Source organism: Trichechus manatus, unplaced genomic scaffold, assembly GCF_000243295.1.
Source record: "Trichechus manatus latirostris isolate Lorelei unplaced genomic scaffold, TriManLat1.0 scaffold00007, whole genome shotgun sequence".
Classification (NCBI taxonomy): Eukaryota; Metazoa; Chordata; class Mammalia; order Sirenia; family Trichechidae; genus Trichechus; species Trichechus manatus.
Window position 1 is genome coordinate 28,548,076 of NW_004443943.1, and position 22,550 is coordinate 28,570,625.

The 22,550-nt window shown below is 39.6% G+C and overlaps 1 protein-coding gene across 7 annotated transcripts in view; it reads right to left on the reverse strand.

The window, feature by feature from the left end:
* ARMH3 (armadillo like helical domain containing 3) overlaps window positions 1-22,550 on the reverse strand; it is a 207,615-nt gene that overhangs the window by 96,900 nt on the left and 88,165 nt on the right. For all 7 annotated transcript variants that reach the window (XR_002825655.1, XM_004370069.2, XM_023740974.1 and 4 more), the window contains 3 exons: window positions 22,304-22,386; window positions 21,212-21,338; window positions 7,662-7,737 (listed from right to left, as the gene is read on the reverse strand). Coding sequence is in view for 6 of the 7 variants with exons in the window: in XM_004370069.2 (XP_004370126.1) it covers window positions 7,662-7,737; window positions 21,212-21,338; window positions 22,304-22,386 (286 nt within the window). In the remaining variant the exon portion in view is untranslated. The remainder of the gene's footprint in view (window positions 1-7,661; window positions 7,738-21,211; window positions 21,339-22,303; window positions 22,387-22,550) is intronic.

Genomic DNA, 22,550 nt, shown 5'->3' on the forward strand with positions numbered 1-22,550 from the left:
AATCTTAATATTTCACTATAAATATCTGAATCTTCTAAGCCAAGACTTCTTTAATACAGTGCAATTTTGCTGAGCCCAGATAGGATCTAACACAAAACCTCACTTCACAGCATTAACCAAGTTATGGCAAGACAGATTATTAACCACATGGGATTCAGTGTCTGTTTTTTCATTTCTAGCTATAGTCTTAAGAGATTAGGGAACAGCGACTATTTGAATAATACGTAATGTTGCCAGTCACTGGGAAAATGATATTATAGCATCCTCATTTTGGTGCTTTGTTTTAATCTGCATAATGCTTTTCATCTTCTGTAATGCGAGATCAACAGGGTCTGATTAATAGGAGAAAGGCCATTACGGATAAATTCTACTAACTCGGGATAATCTGAGCCTACCTGCCACCTTAGAGCAGACAACTGGAAAAGAAAGTTATGTTTATACACTCCCTGCTACTCAAGAGTCACTAGCCCAATGTCTCTGTTCCTATCATTAATCACTTTAGTCTATGTCTCCTTTTCATTAGACTAAGTTCCATCTTTCAACTAAAATGCCTGGGGGTCAAACTACTCCTCCTCTCAACTCATAAGTATCCATTTTGATAAGAGAACTGTGGCTATGAGGCAAATACTGTAGCTCAAACAGGTGCATGGGCAAGGGGTGTTGGGGAGACTTGGGCTGGCTGAGATCTCACGTTCCCTCTCCAGCCCTAGTTGCAGCCATCATCAGTGAGGGTCATTGTGTACTCTCCCTGGTTACTGCCTGAGGGCCTATTTTCCTTGACTTTCATAATTCCATACACAGCCTGCTCCAAAGGGTGTTATGCTCAATGAATCCCTTATCTAGAGGTTGCTGAGATCTATCGTTGTTCCTTAGTCTCCCCAGCAGAGCTATATACTTAAAGCATTCCTTCTAGGAGAGGCCCCAGGTAAGTAAAACACTACTGAAGAAGAAGAATAAAGTAGGAGGACTCGCACTACCTGACCTCAGAACCTACCATACAGCTACAGTAGTCAAAATAGCTGGTATTCATATGACAGACACATTGACCAAGGGAACAGAATCGAGAACCTAGATGTAAATCCATCCACGTACGGTCACTTAATCTTTGACAAAGGCCCGAAGTCCATTAAACGGGGAAAAGATGGTCCTTTTAACAAATGGTGCTAGCAAAACTGGATGTTAACCTGTTAAAAAGAAACAGGACCCACACCTCACACCATACACAAAAACTAATTCAAAATGGATCAAAGACCTAAATATAAAGCCAAAAACAATAAAGATCATAGAAGAAAAAATAGGGTCAATGCTAGAGGTCCTAATACACGGCATAAATACGATACAAACCATAACTAACAATACACAAACAGCAGAACATAGCTAGCTAACAGGGATCTTCTAAAAATTAAACACTTCTGCTCATCAAAAGATTCACCAAAGGAGTAAAAAGAGAACCTACAGACTGGGAAAAAATTTTTGGCTATCACATATCCGACAAAGGTATAATCTCTAAAATCTACAGGAAAATCCAACACCTCTACGACAAAAAAGACAAAATTCAATTAAAAAAATGGGCAAAGAATTTGAACAGACATTTCACCAAAGAAGACATTCAGGCAGCTAACAGACACATGAGGAAATGCTCACAATCACTAGCATTTAGAGAAATGCAAATCAAAACTACAATGAGATACCATCTCACCCCGACATTATTGGCACGAATCAAAAAAACAGAAAATAACAAAATGTTGGAAAGGCTGAGGGGAGACTGGAACTCTTATGCACTGCTCGTGGGAATGCAAAATAGTACAACCATTTTGGAAAACGATATGGTACTTCCTCAAAAAGCTAGAAATAGAAATACCATATGATCCAGCAATTCCACCCCCAGGAATATATCCTACAGAAATAAGAGCTGTCACACGAATAGATACATGCACACCCAGGTTCATTACAGCATTACTCACAATAACAAAAAGATGGAAACAATCTAAGTGCCCATCAACAGATGAACGGATAAACAAACTATGGTACATACACACAATGGAATACTCCACAATGATAAAGAACAATGACAAATCTGCGAAACATCTCACAACACGGATGAATCTGGAGGGCATTATGCTGAGTGAAATAAGTCAATCACAGAAGGACAAATATTGTATGAGACCACTGTTATAAAAACTCATGAAAAGGTTTACACACAGAAAGAAACAATCTTTGATGGTTACAAGGGAGGGGAGGAGTGGAGAGGGAAAAACACTAACTAGGACAATAGATAAATGGTAATTTTGGCGAAGGGTAAGACAGTACAAAATACTGGCGAAGTCAGCACAACTTGAACAAGGCAAAGTCATAGAAGCTTCCTAGACACATCCAAACTCCCTGAGGGACCGAATTACTGAGCTGAGGGCCGGGGACCACGGTCTAGGGAGACATCTAGCTCAGTTGGCATAACATAGTTTATAAAGAAAATGTTTTACATCCTACATCTCAGAGTAGCATCCGGGGTCTTAAAAGCTTGTGAGCAGCCACCTAAGATGCTCTACTGGTCCCACCTCATCTGGCACAGAGGCGAATGAAGAAAACCAAAGACACAAGGGAAAGATTAGTCCAAAGGACTAATGGACCACAACTACCATGGCCTCCACCAGACTGAGTCCAGCACAACTAGAAAGTGCCCAGCTACCACCACCGACTGCTCTGACAGGGATCACAATAAAAGGTTCTGGACAGAGTGAGAGAAAAGTGTAGAACAAAATTCTAACTCACAAAAAAAGACCAGACTTACTGGTCTCACACAGACTGGAGAAACCCTGAGAGTATGGCCCCTGGACACCCTTTTAACTCAGTACTGAAGTCACTCCTGAGGTTCCCCCTTCAGCCAAAGATTAGACAGGCCCATAAAACAAACAATAATACACATACCTCAACCATATATATGAGATTAAATGGGCACACCAGCCGAGGGGCAGAGACGAGAAGGCAGGAGAGGACAGGAAGGCTGGACAACTGGAAATGGGGAACCCAAAATTGAGAAAGGGAGAGTGCTGACACATAGCAGGGCTGGTGACCAATGTTACTAAATAATATGTGTATTAATTGTTCAATGAGAAACTAATTTCCTCTCTAAACCTTCATCTAAAGCACAATTTAAAAAAAAACAGAGAAAAAGAAAAAGCTTTCCCTCTATTTTTTTTTTTAGGATGAAGGTAAACAACTACATAAGTATGTAAGCAGGAAGAGAGAAAAAAAAAAAAAACACCCCACCTCAGCGTTGGAACAGAAAGACCACGGAGAAAACGGGAAGGCAGTAGGCAAACTCACTGGGTGAACAACTAAAAGACACAGAAATGCACTAAATTCTCATTCCAAAGCCCAGGCTTGTCACTAACCGTATCTAAAAAGCCTTTTTGTGTGTGTTTGTATGGTAAATATATATGGAACAAATCGTTTACCTTTTCAACATTGTTCACATGTACAATTCAGTGACATTAGTTATATTTATCATGTGAATCATTAATCATAGAGTTAAAACTATTTATCTACCTTAAGAAAATTACGGATCAGGAGAAAAACCTATTTGCAGTGATTCAGCCATTATTTCTCTCTGTGAGCAATCAGAATAGGATTTTGAACTTGGTGCTAATAAAATACTCATCAAGTAAAAAAGCATTAAGATGCTAACTTGTAGAGATTTGTTAAGGGCCTCAAATTACTTACCTTGAAAGTTGTTTGGTTAGATGAAGGCTGGATTTTAGTCTAACATTTTTATTTTTCTCTTTTGACAAGTTAGGTTAGCAGTCAGCAGACATCTTTCTAAAGTACAGGTTCTCACTGAGGTAGTCAGCTAAGTGATGGCAGGAAACATTTAGCATAAGAAGTCTCCAAGCAAACCTTCCCAAATGTTTTCCTTCCTGCCCTGCATATGATCCCTCAAAGTATTCTCCTTTTTCAGACCATTAGATCTGTGGAGGCCCTGCATATGATCCCTCAAAGTATTCTCCTTTTTCAGACCATTAGATCTGTGGAGGCGGCTGAAGCAACAACTATGCTTACACTGGAATCTTAAAGGTGAGGCAATGATATTTTATTTTTCTTATGGCAAAGCAATGGAACAATCCTCTTGAGAGGAGAAAAAAACATACAGCCCTCTATGTTGGTGACATCAGGTGTTCCAACAAAAATACCAGTTTCTAAGCAGCAGCATTTTAAGAATCTTGCTGAAGAATCAAACAGGAAGAGAGAGGCAAACTGTTTACACACAAATAACTGACAATTAAAGAACTGGCATGACTAAGCCAAGAAAGACAAGTGAAAAGCAAAGAGACTGACACTTAAGCAAATTTAGGCCTCCAAACATCTTTTAATTTTCACTGTCTCAATCTAAGCTTAGGTCTGCAGCCTCTCTGTTGCCTTTCACCGGCTGGAGAGATAGTACGTCAGGGCAGTCATCAGAAGCCTTATAACCCAGAAGATCCCAAAGACTTAACTTGTAGCCATCATCAACTAGCAAACCACTCTGGGAGGCCCTCCCAGCTCCAAGGGATCTGGAAATTTCACATGCAACCAAATCCCTTCCCATGGCTATCAAAGACAATATTACAGAAGAGGTGGCCAAGAGTTTGTTCACTGTGCCTCAGATATCCTTTCCAGGCATGAGATCAACAGAAATAATCTTTATAAACAACAGAAGTAAATGCTGCATGCAATCACAATTTTAATACTAGGCCTTTCCATACTCTATCCTTTATAATCAACTTGGTGGTCAACAGCTACATATCCCTGGCAGACCCCACAGGTCAGATTTTCTGACACAGGCTCTTGTTTTCTACACCAACCAAGGTGAACAGTGTCATGGATGCACAACACAAGTTCTTGGAAAAGCAAAGAATCATATGGCAGCACTCATTACTGTTGGCCCAGTAGAATGCAGACTTCTCAGGTATACCACTTTTTGCCCTCAGCCAAAAAGAATGCTGACACTGAGGAGAAAAAGAAACTCCCTAGGCCATCCTCACCCAAATGCCATCAAGGTCCTCCTACAAAGGAGAGCAAAATATCTTTTTAAATTAAGGATAACATTTCAACTTTTATAGAAGGGAAAAATGAAGGGGTACTTAGGAAAAAATCTAAGGAAGGCTCAAACTACAAAATCGCTAACCTTAAGAAATATTATGAAACCTGAAGATAACAAAAACTAATGTTTGACCAGTATTTTATGGTTTACTAAATGCTTTAACATACATGATATAATCCTCACAACCACCACCCTGTGAAACGGCTGATATCACCATCACCCCCATTTTATAGATGAGGGAAGGAGGCACAGAGAAGTAACTTGCTCAACGTCACATAGTAAGTGGTAGAGACAAAAATTAAAAAATGTGATTTCTCTTACTCAAATTTCTTTTCAATACATCATGCTGAGTTTTCTGTTTACTTCCATGGTAGCCTTTGATGCAGCTCTACAGAAGGAAGCATTGTGGTATGAAGGAAAGAGCCTTGGACTTGGAATTAGAAGACCAGTGGTTAACTCTCAGCTTTGACTCTAAACAATGGTGGCAGCTTCTGCAATTTACAATGTTGTTAAGACTCTGTTTCCTCACTGGTCAAAAGCATATTTTTAAAAAGTATGCATTACTACCTACTTTACAGAGTTGTGATGATTAAAAAAGATAATATAAATCAAAGTGCAGCACAAAGTTTGGCACTTGGTAAGTGAAAATAAATGTTGTTGTTAGGTGCTGTTGAGACAATTCCAACTCATGGAAACCCCACGTGTGCAGAGTAGAACTGTTGCATAGGGTTTTCAAGGCTGTGACCTTTCAGAAGCAGATCACCAGGCCTGTCTTCCAAGGAAAAAAGGAAACCTCTGCAGGTTTATCATCACCAATATTCTTCCCTGATATGAGCTAAGTGTGATGAGAGGCATTCAAACACATCTATCCAGTAATCTCTTGAGAAAACTCACTAGGTCTTTAATACTTTCAGCATATACTTCAAGTCTAATTTATTGGAAGCAGTGACGATGATGTGACTTTCTCTAGAGTAAGTTCATCAGAAAAGTTTGAGGAATTAAAATTAAGGTATAGGACTGACAGAGTTTTACAAAGAGAAAAGAAGAGGTCACAGAAACAGGCATCTGTTTAAGGATCAGCCCAGTCCTTTCTGGACTATTCAGAAAAAGGAGAGGACAAGAGCTTAAATCAGCTGTTTGATGCCCCTTGGGAAGAATAAGGACAGCAGCCAAGCCAGAAACCACTGAAAGGAAAAGCAACAAAATAGGAGATAAAGCAAGCATAAAGGAATGTGATCAAGGAAACAGGCCCCAGATGAAAAGGAGCTGCTTGAAAAGCCTAAGTAAATACATGAATAAATAAACACAACATAAATTATACCCATATGTGCTTCACACTGTGGCCCAGAATCTGGTGCTTCATTCTAATACCCACATTTGTCATACTGCCCTTAGGTCACAAAGGGATATTTGGGGGAAAGTAGTTTGTAATTCCTGATTCTCACAGAAAATCACATTTATCATAAGACCTTAGCACAGTATCTGGTGTATTTGCTAGGTGCAGATATGCATTTATTTGTGAGATTTATAAAACTGTTTTTGCTGCAAATTGTCTCTGGAGACAGGTAAGGCAGACCAACCTTCAATGCAATCTTGTTAGCATATCTCAGCCCCATGCTCTCTTTAGCTCTTCCCCTACTCCCCATATATTTCACACTTTTCCTTTTGTTCCCAGATATTTTAACACTGTAGTAAATCACTGCAAGAACAGGACATTTTACCTTTAAAAAAAAAAAAACATACAGAAACAAACACTGCATCTCAGCTCTGTCACACATCAGAATCTATACCAAGTTGTAAATGTGCATTACTATTACTGGGAATGTCTGGCAAAGCTTACATCTGGAGCTAAATCAAGTTCCGCATCTGTTGAGTTTGCCTCTTTTTCTCAACGTTTATTTTTCAATTGTTTGCAAGAACAATTTAATAACTGTTGAGGAAAACAGAAAATCATCGGCACAAAGGGAGCAAATAACGTACGGAAGTCAGATGTAGATTTCATAATACTGAAAGCACTTTCTCCTCTCCATCTACAAAAAGCTCATTTCTGTGAGTGGTGTTTCCTCAAGACCCTGACTACCTCCATGTCTGACACAATCTTATCCAATACATACAGCACTCTGCAATTGCCTTGCTGTTTCATAAGGAGGCAAAAATGACTTAGCCCTACAGGTTCCCTTTGCCTCTGTTTACCACAAATAGAAACAGCCATGCAAAGCAAAATGTCAAAGTTCCAGATCCCCATGAGTCATTTTTTAAGTTACGGAAAATAGCAGAAAGAAATGTCAGAGAAAAGCTTTCAGATGGCCTATTCACAAAAAACAGTTTGGCAACAAAGATGCCTTAAAAGACCACCTCTTGGTAAGAAAATTCATAGAACACCAGCACTTTGAGCTATTTCAACATGACAAAATAAAAATCTCATGCACTCCTGCTTTTCTGGATGACATATGACAATTTCTTCCACTCCTACAGACACCGGGGCTTAAAATAGTAGTGGTGTTCAACACACTCCACCTAAAGGGTACAATAAACCTCAAGATGAGCCAGAGAACTCTGAAAGAGATAAATTCTCATTCCTTACCTGATATTAACCAATGCATGGGTCACCTTGCTAGCTGCTTCTTTCCATTGGCCTGCATTGGTAGAAAGCCTCAGGACTGTAAGGAAGGAAAGAACACAGATTTGTCAAGACCCCTGTTATAAAACCTAAATATGAAGAATGAAGACATATCTTAGAATTTAAAAAAAAACAAAACCCCTTGCCATTGAGTCGATTCCGACTCAGAGTGACCCTACAGGACAGAGGAGAACTGCCCCGTAGGGTTTCCAAGGAGCAGCTGGTGGATTTGAACTGCCAACCTTTTGGTTAGCAGCTGAACACTTAACCACTGCGCCACCAAGGCTCCTCATGGAACCCTGTTAGCAGGGAAAAAAAAAAAAAACAAGGAGGAGAAAGAGTAGAGTAGTTTGACAGAAAATGAAAAGAAGTTAGAGGAAAGAACTCCCAGTGAAAATAATTGAGAGAATCCTATAAGCCCTTATGTTTTCTGTAGGCTGAGGATGTTTTTAACAGAAGATTGACACAGGCTCTCTTTGGTTATTCCAATAGTGCTATTCTGAGATAGGGAGCCCTGGTGACACAGTGGTTAAGTGTTCGGATGCTAACTGAAAGGTCAGCAGTTTGAACTCAACAGCGGCTCCACAGGAGAAAGATATGGCAGTCTACTTCCATAAAGATTACAGCCTTAGACAAAAAAGAGGAAGACCCTCAATGAGATGGATTCACACAGTGGATGCAACAATGGGCTCAAGTGTAACAACAACTGTGAGGATGGCAAAGGACTGGGCAGTGTTTCGTTCTGTTGTATATGGAGTCGCTATGAGTAGCAACTGACTCAACAGCACCTAACAACAACAACACAGGACATGGTTATACTAAACATTACTTACAGTAAATATTCTAATATTAAAAAAAAAAAGATTACAGCCTTAGAAACCTTGTGGGGCAGTTTTACTCTGTCCTGTAGGGTCACTACGAGTCAGAATCAACTCGACGGCAATGGGTTCAGTTCAGTTTGTTAACAGGGTTCCATAGTTAAGTTTTTACACTTATTTAAAATCTACACTAAGGTGGGGATGTAGGGGTAACCTGGCTGTCAAATTTATCATTGGCTAGGGCTGATTTAGTGGAGCTGGCTGGCTCAGTTGATGTCCCCTCCTGCTCCACATATCTCTTTCCCCTAAAGGTACAAGCTCAGTCAAACAGAACAAGTAACCTTTCCAGAGACAGGATGGACAGTCAAATTTCAGTCAGAGGATTACCTGTTTCAGTTCCTCTGACTTAATTGTGTGACCTGCAACATGAATCAACAGGAATCTTCTTCTCTTCTCTAGCCAAGTTCTATCTCTTTTCCAAACTCAACCATAGAAAGTGAGATGATGGAAATAAAGAACTGAACATATCTTCTATCAGCCTACAAGCTTCAGAATCACACATGCAAGTATCTGTGCCATTTCAGGAAAGAGACAAAACAGCACAAGTGCTCCTTGCAAGAGCAAGCACATGGCACTGCAAATATATTTTCTTAATGAATGAATAGCTAATAATAGCTGAACATGTGGAGAATCTACTATGTGCCAGGCACTGGATAAAGTCAGGTTATCCGCAATATAGTTGTTATGGACTGAATTGAGTTCCCCCCAAAAATGTGTGTCAACTTGGCTAGCCCATGATTCCCAGTATTGGGTGATTATACACCATTTTGTTATCTGATATGATTTCTTATATGTTGTAAATCCTATCTCTATGATTTTAATGAGGCAGGATTAGAGGCAGTTATGTTAATGAGGCAAGACTCAATCTACAAGATTAGGCTGTATCCAGAGTCAATCTCTCTTCTGAGATATAAAAGAGTAGAAGCGAGCAGAGAGACAGGGGGACCTCATATCACCAAGAAACAAGAGTCAGGAGAATAGCGCTGCATCCTTTGGACCTGGGGTCCCTGTGCTGAGAAGCTCCTTGACCAGGGAAATTGATGACAAAGACCTTCCTCCAGAGCCGACAGACAGAGAAAGCCTTCCCCTAGAGGTGGCACCCTGAATTCAGACTTCTAGCCTCCTAGACTGTGAGGGAATAAATTTCTTTTTGTTAAAGCCATCCACTTGTAGTATTTCTGTTAAAGCAGCACTAGATGACTAAGACAATAATATACAGATGAGAAAACTGAGACAAAGAGGAGACAAGTAATTGATTTAGGTCATTCACACAAGTTGTAAGTGATTGAGCTGGGATTTGAACCTGAAGAGAACCAACTTTAGAGCCTGTATTTAATGTAGAGTAGTGGCTAAGAGCATGAACTCTGAAGCCAATTGTCAGGGTACAAGTCCAGCCCCTGCCACTTATTAGATAATAATAGTAATACTTACATGGAATAATTGTCGAGAGAATTAAATGAGTTAATGTATAGAGAGTCCTTAGATCAGTGCCTAGCATATAGTAAATGCTATACAGAAGTGTAGTGAGGGTAACAAGCACCCAGGGGCAATCTCTAAGTTTGCCCCCCATCACCCACCCTGCCTCACTGATGGCCAGCCTCATCTGCGGCCCCCTTGGACTTGCACCCAGGAACAAACCCTGCCTCCCTACACCTCTGATGCTATGTGACCAAAAACCAAACTCACTGCTGTCGAGTCAATTCCAACTCATAGCGACCCTCTAGGGCAGAGTAGAATTGCCCAGTAGGGTTTCCAAGGAGCAGCTGGTGGATTCTAACTGCTGATCTTTTGGTTGGCAGCTGTAGCTCTTAACCACTGCACCACCAGGGCTCCGTATAAGCATTAGCTTTAATTAATTTAAATAGACTGCCTCCCAAACAAATGAACAAACGTACTTGAGACTTTCTCAAAAGAAGTAAAATGGAACCTAGATTCCCTAAATAACACTAAGAAACGTGTGACTGATTTGCATAGACACTTCCTATCTGAGCACCATCACGATTTACTCCTGATCCAGGATTCCTCTAGCAAGAACAGCAACAGCAGCAGCTCTATCAGAAGGAGGGGGCCAATGGCTGTGACGGGGGAAAAGAAAACTCATCAGGCTGCTCTGGGTCTGTTTTCACAATGCCTCATTTTCATAAATTCACGCAATCTTATGAAAGAGAAGATGGAAACCTTAATAAAACATTATCAGAGTGCTGCTTTTCTAATTTATAAGATTTAATGCTGGGGAACTTAGTATAGTTCCAAGTTAGAGCTCTACAGTCTAAACTCAGGCTTTGCCCAGTATATGTGCAAATTTATTCATGTAATGGACAAAATTGTTTCAGCAGGTCAGACATTTCTTTTTCAACTCAATTGTGAAATCTCCTTAGGTGCACTAGTTTCTCATTAGATCCTCCACTAGACCGTAAGTTCTCTGATGACAGAAACCTAAATATTTATAGAATTGAAATGCATTTTCCCCATTCGCCCCTTCCCACACTTTCAGAGAGGTGTTCAACTCTATCCATGGATAACTTCGCTGTAACATCCTGTCAGCTTTGTTCCTTAGTGAACAGACACCCAGATGACCTTATCACTGCATTTTCTTTGGAAATGCCATAAGCTTTTACACTATTTTCTAAGCAACCAAATTCAAACACACAATTGTTTCTAAATGCCCTAAAAGCCTCAAACTAAAGCAATTATTTATGTAGCAAATTATATGTAAAAATAACATACTATGTCGTCTTTAAAAAGACAAGAAAATTACAGAAAAAAGTGGGAAACTGTTTTACGATATGGTAAGTGAAAAAACATAAAATGGAAAGATACCGTGATTACAACTATGTAAAAACATGCATATATATGGACTAACATACAATGAAAACAGTGGTAGTATGAAAAAGGGAAGAGTATAAGATTTTTATGCTTTTTCCAGTGCTTTTTCTTTAATATTGGTAATTACCTTTATTTTTTTAATGAAAAAACAGTTCAAAACATGATGCCATTTATGGTTCAGGGTACCTTCTGTGGAGGCCCCTCCTATTCAGTGGACTTCACTACATAAATTAATGCTATGGGAAAGTGTGTACCTTTATCAAAAATGTCTCGGTGATACTTTATTCTCTTCAGGCTATGATGGAATGACAAAGACAGAATTTACTCTCTTACTTTAAACAATAGAAAACTGAACAAAATAGATGAAATGACAATTATCAGACGTTGCACAACAGGCAGTATAGGGCTCTGATCCCTGAAAAAAAACAGAAAACAAACAAGGTGGGCCCTACAATTACCCTAGCTTACTACATGGAAAAGTTTACTGCAAGGAACAGGAACTCAAACAGAACCTAGCAGTCTTGCCAAGTTGAGGACACAGAGATCAGCATTTGGACAGGCCAAAGCATCTAGAATTTATGGGGCAGAGTACCGGAGAGAAGGTTTTGACAGACAGAGAGCACTGGAGATCTGCAGAGGTGTTCATTTAAGTATTTTTGCTGAACACTGATCTGTGCATATGGGAGAGGAAACTACCCAAGGCTGGGGATAAAGAACCACTGGAAAGGGGAGCAAGAAACAACTGGAAAGGAGAGCAAACTGTGGAACTAATGGAGGGCTTCACAAATCAAATAATTTGGTTTTCTACCAGCCAGAGTGGAAAGACCTGCTAATAGAGGGGGTATCAAGTAGGGTCTGCAGATGGTACTGCATTAGTAAACTTGGATGTTTTCAAAGTTTTCTCTTTATCATTGTTGTAGTTGTGTGCCATCGAGTCGATTCTAACTCATAGTAAACCTATAGGGCTGCGTAGAACTGCCCCATACGGTTTCCAAGGCTGTAAATCTTTATGGAGCAGACTGTTACACCTTTCTTCCGCAGAGTGGCTGGTGAGTTCAAACCATTGACCTTCTGGTTAGCAGGTGAGCACTTAACCACTGTGCCACCAGGGCTCCTTCACTGCACTAGTAGTGGGGCCAAATTAGACCTGGATTAAAGGTTGCTCTGGACCTGCTCTAACAACTCTTGAAAGCAAAATCTGAAAGGATTAAACAGATTCCACATAACATAACAATATATCAGAACAAAGTCCAACATTACTTAAAGAAATACAACATATACCCTAGAGAAATAAGAGCTGTCACACAAATAGACATATGCACACCCATGTGCACTGCAGCACTATTCACGATACCAAAAAGATGGAAACAATCTAGATGCCCATTAATGGACGAACAGATAAAATTATGGTATATTCACACAATGGAATACTACGCAATGATAAAGAACAACGATGAATCTGTGAAACATCTTATAACATGGGGGAATCTGGAAGACATTATGTTGAGTGAATTTAGTCAGTGGCAAAAGGACAAATATTGTATAAGACGACTATTATAAGAACTGAAGAAAAGCTTTAAACACAGAAGAAAACATTCTTTGATGGTTACGAGGGTGGGCAGAGAGGGAGAGGGGTATTCACTAACTAGATAGTACACAAGAATTATCTTAGGTGAAGGTAAAGACAACACACACTACAGGGGAGGTCAGCACAACTGGACTAAACCAAAGCTAAGAAGTTTCCTGAACACAACTAAATACTTCCAGGGACAGAGTAGCAGGGGCGGGGGTCTGGGGACCATGGTTTCAGGGGATACCTAGGTCAATTGGCATAACAAAGTTTATTAAGAAAATGTTCTGCATCTCACTTTGGTGAGTGGCATCTGGGATCTTAAAAGCTAGCGAGCACCCATCTAAGATGCATCAATTGGTCCCAACCCACCTGGAGTAAAGGAGAATGAAGAATACCAAAGATACAAGGGAAGTATTAGCCCAAGAGACAGAAAGGGCCACATAAACCAGAGACTTCGTCAAACTGAGACCAGAACTAGATGGTGCCTGGCTACCACCAATGACTGCCCTGACAGGGAACACAACACAGAGTCCCTGACAGAGCAGGAGAAAAGTGGGGTGCAGAACTCAAATTCTAGTAAAAAGACCAGACTTAATGGTTTCACTGAGACCAGAGGGATCCTGGAAGATATGGCCACCGGACTCTCTGTTAGCCCAAAACTAAAACCATTCCCGAGGCCAACTCTTCAGACTTAGATGGTGCTATGGGACAAAAATGATACTCATGAAGAGTGCGCTTCTTAGCTCAAGTAGATACTTGAGACTAAATGGGCAGCTCCTGTCCAGAGGTGAGATAAGAAGGCAGAGAGGGTCAGGAGCTGGTTGAATGGACATGGGAAATCCAGGGTGGAAAGGAAAAGTGTGCTGTCACAGTACAGGGAGAGCAACTAGGGTCATGTAACAATGTATGTATAAATTTTTGTATGAGAAACTAACTTGAATTGTAAACTTTCACTTAATGCACAATTTAAAAAAAAAAAAAAAAGAAACAACAAAATCCAGCACCCACAATTTCAAAATCCAATCAAAAACCACTAGGCATGCAAAGAAGCAGAAAAATACAACCCATATGCAGGAGAAAAATCAGTTAATAGAAATAGACTAAGACATGAAGAGAGATGTTGAATTGGCAGACAAGGACATTAAAACAGCTATCATAAATATGCTCCATATACTCAGGAAAATTGAGAAAAATATAAATACAATGCGGAAAGAAATAGGAATACTAAAAAAGAAAATCCAAATAGAAATTGTAGGGAAGAAAAACTTTCTGAAGTTAAAAAAAAAAAAAATCATGCTGGATGAGTTGAACTGGTATTAACAGCATATTTAACACTACAGAAGATAAGTGAGTTTGAAGACCAAGGAGCTGAAACTACCCAAAACGAAGCGCAGTGAGAAGAACAACAACAAAAATAACAGAGCTTTAGTGATGTGCAGGACACTGTGAAGAGGGGTGTGTGTGTGTGTGTGTGTGTGTGTGTGTGTGTGTGTGTGTGTGTGTGTGTGTGTGTGTGTGTGTAATTCCAAATGACAGCAGAGAAGTGGGAACAGAAAAGTATTTGAAGAAAAATCGGCCAAAAATTTTCCAAATTTAATGAAAACTAGAAATTCACAGATCCAAGAAGCTCAAGGAACCTCAAATAGCATAAACATAAAGAAAAATCATGCCAAGACATGTGATAATCAAATTGCTAAAAACCAGTGATAAAGAAGGAGCCCTGGTGCCACAGTGGTTAAGCACATGGCTGCCAACAGCAAGGTCAGTGGTTTGAACCCACCAGCCACTCTCAGGGTGAAAGATGTGGCAGTCGGCTTCCACAGAGATTAGTCTTGGAAACCCTATGGGGCAGTTCTACTCTGTCCTATAGGGTTGCCATGAGTCAGAATCGACTCAATGGCACACAACAGTGATAGAAAGAAAATACTAAAAACATCCAGAGAAAAAAGACACCGTATATACAAAGAAACAAAGAATGACAATAGACTTTTTGGCAGGAATTATGTAAGCCAGAAAACAGTGAAGTAACATTTTGAAAGTCTTGAAAGAAAAATTCTATATCCAGCAAAAATATCTTTGAAAAATGGAGACAAGGTTCCACTTTGACATGGCAGGGTAAGGCCACTATAACCTGCCTCTCCCACTGATTACAGTTTAAAACACTGGAAAAAATATGAAAAGCAACTACCTGATGGTGCTGAAAATTAAAAGCAGATGGATTATAGAGGGAAGTCAAAACTTGGATAAACACTTACATGGGTGTGAGTTTCCTTGTTTTATTTTTTCCTATTTTCTCTAGAGGCTTTGACCCAAGGGCCAGCCTGTCATAGAACTGCAAGATAGAGTAGCTAGGTGAAAAGTTAAAACTCTAAAATTAATTATAATAGACATCCATTAATGATAATAACTCACAGGAAACTAGAAATAAAAAGAGAAATTTCCTCAGCTTGATAAATTGTTGTTGTTGTTAGGTGCCGTTGAGTTGGTTCCTACTCATAGTGACCCTATGTACAAAAGAATGAAACACTGCCCAGTCCTGCGTCATCCTAACAGTCGTTATGCTTGAGCTCATTGTTGCAACCACTGTGTGAATCCATCTTGTTGAGGGTCTTCCTCTTTTTCGCTGACCCTCTACTTTACCAAGCATGATGTCCTTCTCCAAGGACTGGTTCCTCCTGATAAAATGTCCAAAATATGTGAGATGACATCTTGCCTCCCTTGTTTCTAAGGAGCAATCTGACTGTACTTCTTCCAAGACAGATTTGTTTGTTCGTTTGGCAGTTGGTGTATTTATTGAATATTCTTTGTTAACACTATACTTCAAAGGCATCAATTCTTCAGTCTTCCTTATTCATTGTCCAACTTTCACATGCATATAAGGTGACTGAAAACATTGCGGCTTGGGTCAGGCGCACCTTAGTCCTTAAAGTGACGTCTTTGCTTTTTAACACTTTAAAGAGGTCTTTTGCAGCAGATTTGCCCACTGCAATGCGTCATTTGATTTCTTGACTGCTGCTTCCGTGAACTGTGACTGTGGATCCAAGTAAAATGAAATCCTTGACTTCAGCCTTCTCCGTTTATCATGATGTTGCTTAATGGTCCAGTTGTGAGGATTTTTGTTTTCTTTATGTTGAGGTATAATCCATACTGAAGGCTGTAGTCTTTGATCTTCATCAGTAAGTGCCTCAAGTCCTCTTCACTTTCAACAAGCAAGGCTGTGCCATCTGCATATCATAGGTTGTTAATGAGTCTTCCTCCAATCCTGATGCCCCATTCTTCTTCATATAGTCCAGCTTCTCTGATTATTTGCTCAGCACACAGATTGAGTAAGTATGGTGAAAGGATACAACCCTGACGCACACCTTTCCTGACTTTAAACCACATGGTATACCCTAGTTCTTTTCAAATGATTGCCTCTTGGTCTATGTAATCGTTCCTCATGAGCACAATTAAGTGCTCTGGAAGTCTCACTCTTCACAATGTTATCCATAATTTGTTATGATCCACACAGTCTAATGCCTTTGCATAATCAATAAAAGATAGGTAAACATCTTTCTGGTATTCTCTGCTTTCAGCCAAGACCCATCTGACATCAGCAATGATATCTCTGGTTCCACGTCCTCTTCTGAATCCAGCTTGAATTTCTGGCAGTTCCCTGTTGATGTACTGCTGCAACTGCTTTTGAATGATATTCAGCAAAATTTTACTTGCATGTGATATTATTGATAGTTCAATACTTTTCCGCATTTTATTGGATCACCTTTCTTTGGAATAGGCATAAATATAGATCTCTTTCAGTCAGTTGGCCAGGTAACTGTCTTTCAAATTTCTTGGCATAGACAAGTGAGCACTTCCAGAGCTACATCCATTTGCTGAAACATCTCAGTTGGTATTCTGTCAATTCCTAGAGTCTTGTTTTTTGCCAATGTTTTCAGTGCAGCTTGGACTTCTTCCCTCAGTACCATTAGTTTTTGACCATATGCTGCCTCCTGAAATGACTGAACATTGGCAAATTCTTTTTAGTACAGTGACTCTGTGTATTCCTTCCATCTTCTTTTGATGTTTCCTGCGTTGTTCAGTATTTTGCCCACAGAATCCTTCAACACTGCAACTCGAGGACTGAATTTTTTTCTTCAGTTATTTCAGCTTTAGAAACGCTGAGATGGTCTCTAAATTCAGGTGGGATATACTCATGGTCATACTTTGGATCTTGTGGACTTATTCTAATTTTCTTCACTTTCAACTTGAACATGTATATGAGCAATGATGGTCTGTTCTGCAGTCGGCCTCTGGCCTTGTTCTGGCTGATGATATTGAGCTACTCCATTGTCTCCTTCCACAGATGTAGTCAATTTGATTCCTGTGTATTCCATCTGGCTAGGTCCACGTATATAGTCGCCGTTTATGTTGTTGAAAAAAGATATTTGCAATGAATAAGTAAGTCATTGGTCTTACAAAATTCCATCATGCGATCTCCAGCATTAGTTCTATCACTAAGGCCATATTTTCAAACTACAGATCCTTCTTCGTTTCCAGTTTTCACATTCCAATCACCAGTAATTATCAGTGCATCTTGATTGTATGTTTGATCAATTTCAGACTGCAGAAGTTGGTAAAAATCTTCAATTTCTTCATCTTTGGCCTTAGTGGTTGGTGTGTAAATTTGACTAACAGTTATTATTAACTGGTCTTCCTTGTAGACATATGGATATCATCCTATCACTGGCAGCATGGTACTTCAGGATAGATCTTGTTCCTTTTGACCATGAATGCAACGCCATTCCTCTTCCATTTGTCATTTCTGGCATAACAGACCACATGACTGTCCAATTCAAAATGGCCAATACTAGTCCATTTCTGCTCACTAATGCCTAGGATATTGACATTCATGTGTTTCATTTCATTTTTGACATTTTCCAATTTTCCTAGACTCATACTTTGTACATTCTACATTCTTATTACTAATGGGTGTTTGCAGCTGTTTCTTCTCGTTTTGAGTCTTGTCACATCAGCAAATAAAGATCCCAAAAGCTTGACTCCATCCACGTTATTAAGGCTGACTCTACCTTGAGGAGGCAGCTCTTCCCCAGTCATACTCTGAGGGCCTTCCAACCTGATAGCTCATCTTCTGGCACTATATCCGACAACGTTTTGTTGCTATTTATAAAGTTTTCACTGGCTAATTTTTTTCAGAAGTAGACTGCCAGGACTTTCTTCCTAGTCTGTCTTAGTCTGGAAGCTCAGATGAAACCTGTCCACCATGGGTGACCCTGCTGGTATTTGAATACCGGTGGCATATCTTTCAGCATCACAGCAACACGCAAACCACCGCAATACGACAAACTGACAAACATGTGAGGAACCTTTTTTTTTTTTGAACCTGATGAAGAGCATCTACAAAACACCTATAGCTAATGGTGAAAAGTAGGACGTTTTTCCCTTAAAATCAGAGACAAGTCAAGTATGTCCATCCAAGATATAACAATTGGTCTCTATTTGCCTAGAGCAGCAGAGGAAGAAGGAGACCCAGGTATTGGAGAAGGAACTGGACTGCAGGTCTTACTCCCTCCATGAACTATTACTGCCTCTTCTACTATGAGACCAGAAGAACTGGATGGTGCCGGGCTACCATTACCAAACAATTTAATCAAGGAATCAATGGATAAATCATGATCAAAAGGAGAAAAAATGTAAAACAGAATTTCAAATTCTTACAGAATCTAGACTCACAAGACCTACTGAGACTGGAGAAGCCCCCAAATCTACCGCTCTGAGAAAATCTTCAAACCATGAATCGAAATTATCCCCTGAAGTCATCTTTAAACTAAGAACAGTTTAGTTAAATTAGTAAAGAATATTCACCATGGTCATTATGCTCTGTTAAAGAATTATCTGTATGAGATCAAACTGACAACAGTAACTCTAAAGCACAGATGAGAAGTTAAGGGGGTAGTGAATCTAAGTCAATGGTGGTGAAACAATACGGGTAGAGATAGTGAGAATGATGACACAACATGAAGAACGTAACCAATATCACTGAACTGTACATGCAGAAACTATTGAATGGATGTAGGTTCTGCTGTGTATATTTCCACCAAAATTTAAAAAAAACCTGACTGAAAAATTAAATGTCTTTCCCACCAGAAGTCTGATCACACTTTATACAAAATGAAGAACACTGAAACATGCTGTTTCCTACTGTCTGTCATGTTTCAGTTAATGAAGTTTTTACTTTCATATTTATATTCTCCTGGTTACCATTTTATTTCCTTGGCAGGTTTGGGCATTCCCAGATATCCTTTCTTACCTTGTTGCTGTAGTTACAAGAGCTTATCTCATTTGACAGTGGGTACATGGCCCAGTTGAATAGGTATGTCAGACTTATAAAATTCTCCCTCAGTCTAACTCTCTTCCCCTTCTTCATTCAAAGTCATCTTCATTCATCTATTGATGGATCCTAAAGCCTCTGAAGGAGCCCTGGTGGTGCAGTGGTTAAGCACTCGGCTGCTGACCAAAAAATCAGCGGTCTGAACCCATCAGCCACTCTGTGGGAGAAAGATGTGGCAGTCTGCTTCGTAAAGATTTACAGACTAGGAAACTCTGTGGGGCAGTTCTACTATTTGGTTGCTATCAGTGGAAATGACTTGAAGGCAACAGGTTTTTTTTTTTTTTTAAGCCTCTGGGACAGCTCTTTACTCTTGGAAAATTCTGTATTCACAGAAAACCCTGGTGAAGCCAGGCAGAAGCACACCACACTAGGGTACACTGAGTGTATCTGGCCAATGTGAAATCTATTTGGAGGCTCTCACAGAAGACTTCTTCGTTCTTTAAAAAAAAAAAAAAGGACGTGTTGTGATATGATAACTTGAACTTGCTATCCTGAGGGGAGCTGACCTGATGCCAACACCATTACACTGTAATATGTATGAGAGAGCAGAGAAACAGAAATAATTTGGGTCCTTGCAGATATTACTGAGCAAGTGATCACACCATTTTGGAACTGTCATTCCTTTAGAGTTCTTATAAATTGAGATAATTTTCTTATTGTTTAAGACAGCTTAAGTCAGAGTTTTCTGATACCTGCAGTTGAAAACATCCTACTAACACAAGCCCCTACACCAATGCCTAAGTCATTACACTGCCAAGCTATATGTGGTTCTCTTAAAAGCTTCCCTCCCAAGGCAATCCTTTTTTTCCACTATTTTCTTCTCCTCTTTTTCCTGGTATGCATTCTCAATCTCCTCTACTTCTCTTATTATATAGAAGTCCCAAGCATAATGCAGATTTTTCTCCAGTAGTCTCATCAAAAGGAATAAAACAAGGTAATCTATTATGACAAGAAGCAAATCAGTGGTTGTCCAAGGATGGGAACAGGGAAGGGTACAGGGAGAGAGATTCTAAAGGGACACAAGGAAACTTCTGGAGGTGATGAATATGCTCATTATCTTGATGGTATTTGCAGGTGCACATACACATGTCAAAACTTTTCAAACTGTGTACTTTAACATGTGCCATTTATTATATATCAATTACACCCAAACAAAGCTAATCGTTTTTTTTGTTTTTGTTTTTGTTTTTAATAAAACAGTTTTACTGAGTAGCTTTTTATTTCTGTTCAATCTACAGGAAACTTTCCTTACCATTCAAGGGTAGAACTGATCTGGGTTTTTATACAAACTTATGGGGATGGGTGATGTCTTTCAGAAGTAAATTATACTCATTATGGCAGCAGGGTAAATTTTTAGTAAGCCAATCACCAAACGGTTTGCAAGAAAGATTTTTATCTAATGCCCACTTCTTCTTGTAAGTTATTCTAAAAATACACAGGTTCATTAAGACTCCTTAAAATCCTGTATCTTCTCAAATCACACAATGCTTTCTTTTCCGATTTGGTACCTTTGGGATCCAAGCCCCTCTTTTTGCCACTGTCAATCCCCAACCACTATTTCACTTTCATCTCACTGATACTAAATCCACAAACCTCTCTATTCTCTCTCTCTTTCACAAACATCAACATAGGGCTATAGGACTGTTACCAGGCTTTCCACTGAGATGAAATCTGAGTTCCTGAAGGGCAACGAGGCCCACATATACCTGAGAAAAGAAGACTACTGTGTTTCTATGCCAAGCAAGGGCACCGAGCAACTAGAGAAGAATCTTTTGTAATTTTTTCCTCTTACATGTCAAAAACCAGACAGTTGAAGGGGAGAGTGGAGTAAAAAGAAAAGACAGCTTACCCATGGAGTAGAGGTTGTCAAAGCTCTGGTGCATGCGGATAATCTCATAGTAGAGTTCATCATAGCTGCTGGGGGTAGGCAGGAATGTGTCGCCATATGTGATAAACATATTAAATAGGTTCACAATCTAGAAAAGAAGCAAAAGCCCCACATACAGGCATCAGGCTATGAAGGCCAGAAAGGTATAATCAGTATGCTGGAGCCAGCTCTTACTGACTTGCAAGAGCTGACTGTTAAATTTTCAAGAATTTTGTGAGCTGGCTGTTAAATATAACCATTATTAACAATCAACTTATATAAACTTACAGTTAAACAAATTATATTAAAATAAAAGTAGTAAATACTCAAAATTCATCACTTTCCAATTATTTTCTGCCTTTTACTATTATCTATGCTCTTGAGATTAAGTTACGTCTCGTATCTATATGGTGGGAATACCATATAATGGTGTGCTACTACACATCTCTTCCTAAATCTACATTCAACGTTGTCACGCTGATAGCCTGAAATTGGCCATGGTGGGAGTAGTTATACCATGGAAATTTGTGGAAAATGCTACAAATCAGGGCTTCTCCCCCATCCCCCACAGAGCCAACTGCTGAACATTTACCAAGACACCACTGGATACTATCCTGAAAAGATAGCTAAAAGGCACAATGACCTCCTTTCATCCCAAATAATCAACCAGATAAACACGCATGTGTAATGTCCTGAGGACATCAAGAACAATCATGGTACAACCACTCATATGACTGGGATATTTCATAGAAGCTTTGCTATTTACCAACAAAGAGACTACAATAGCACCATACAGTCTCTTAACTGGGACCAAAGCTCTCTACTCATACAGAGATCTGATCTATACTCTCCCCTGCCGACAACACACTCTCATAAAGGAGAAAGAGTCCCAGGTTTGCCAAAGACACAGGTGAGAGTGGGGAGCACCAGTCTAGAGATTCTGATCCAAGAGGAAAATATAGGCCTGGTTCTCCCAGTGTCTTAATCCCCAGACCACCAGTTCCTGTTTCAAACCAGCCCACCTTTGCCTTAGGGTATGGCTTCAGACAAAGAAATATTTTTTTCATTACTTACCATAAGGGCTAATGTAAAAATGTTGTGTTTGGCCAAAAGTACGGTCTCATTTGACATAAGAAACTTCAGCAAATTGATCAAGGCTTAAAAAAAAAAAAAAAAAAAAAAGACATCAACAAGCTATTTAAGCACAATCAAAAAGGTTAAATGAAAGCAGACTAGTTCTATAGAAATTCAGACAGGGCTAGAATGAGTGTCAGATGCCAAAGACTTTTAAAAAGCAGGTAAGGTCCTAGTTCATTGTGTA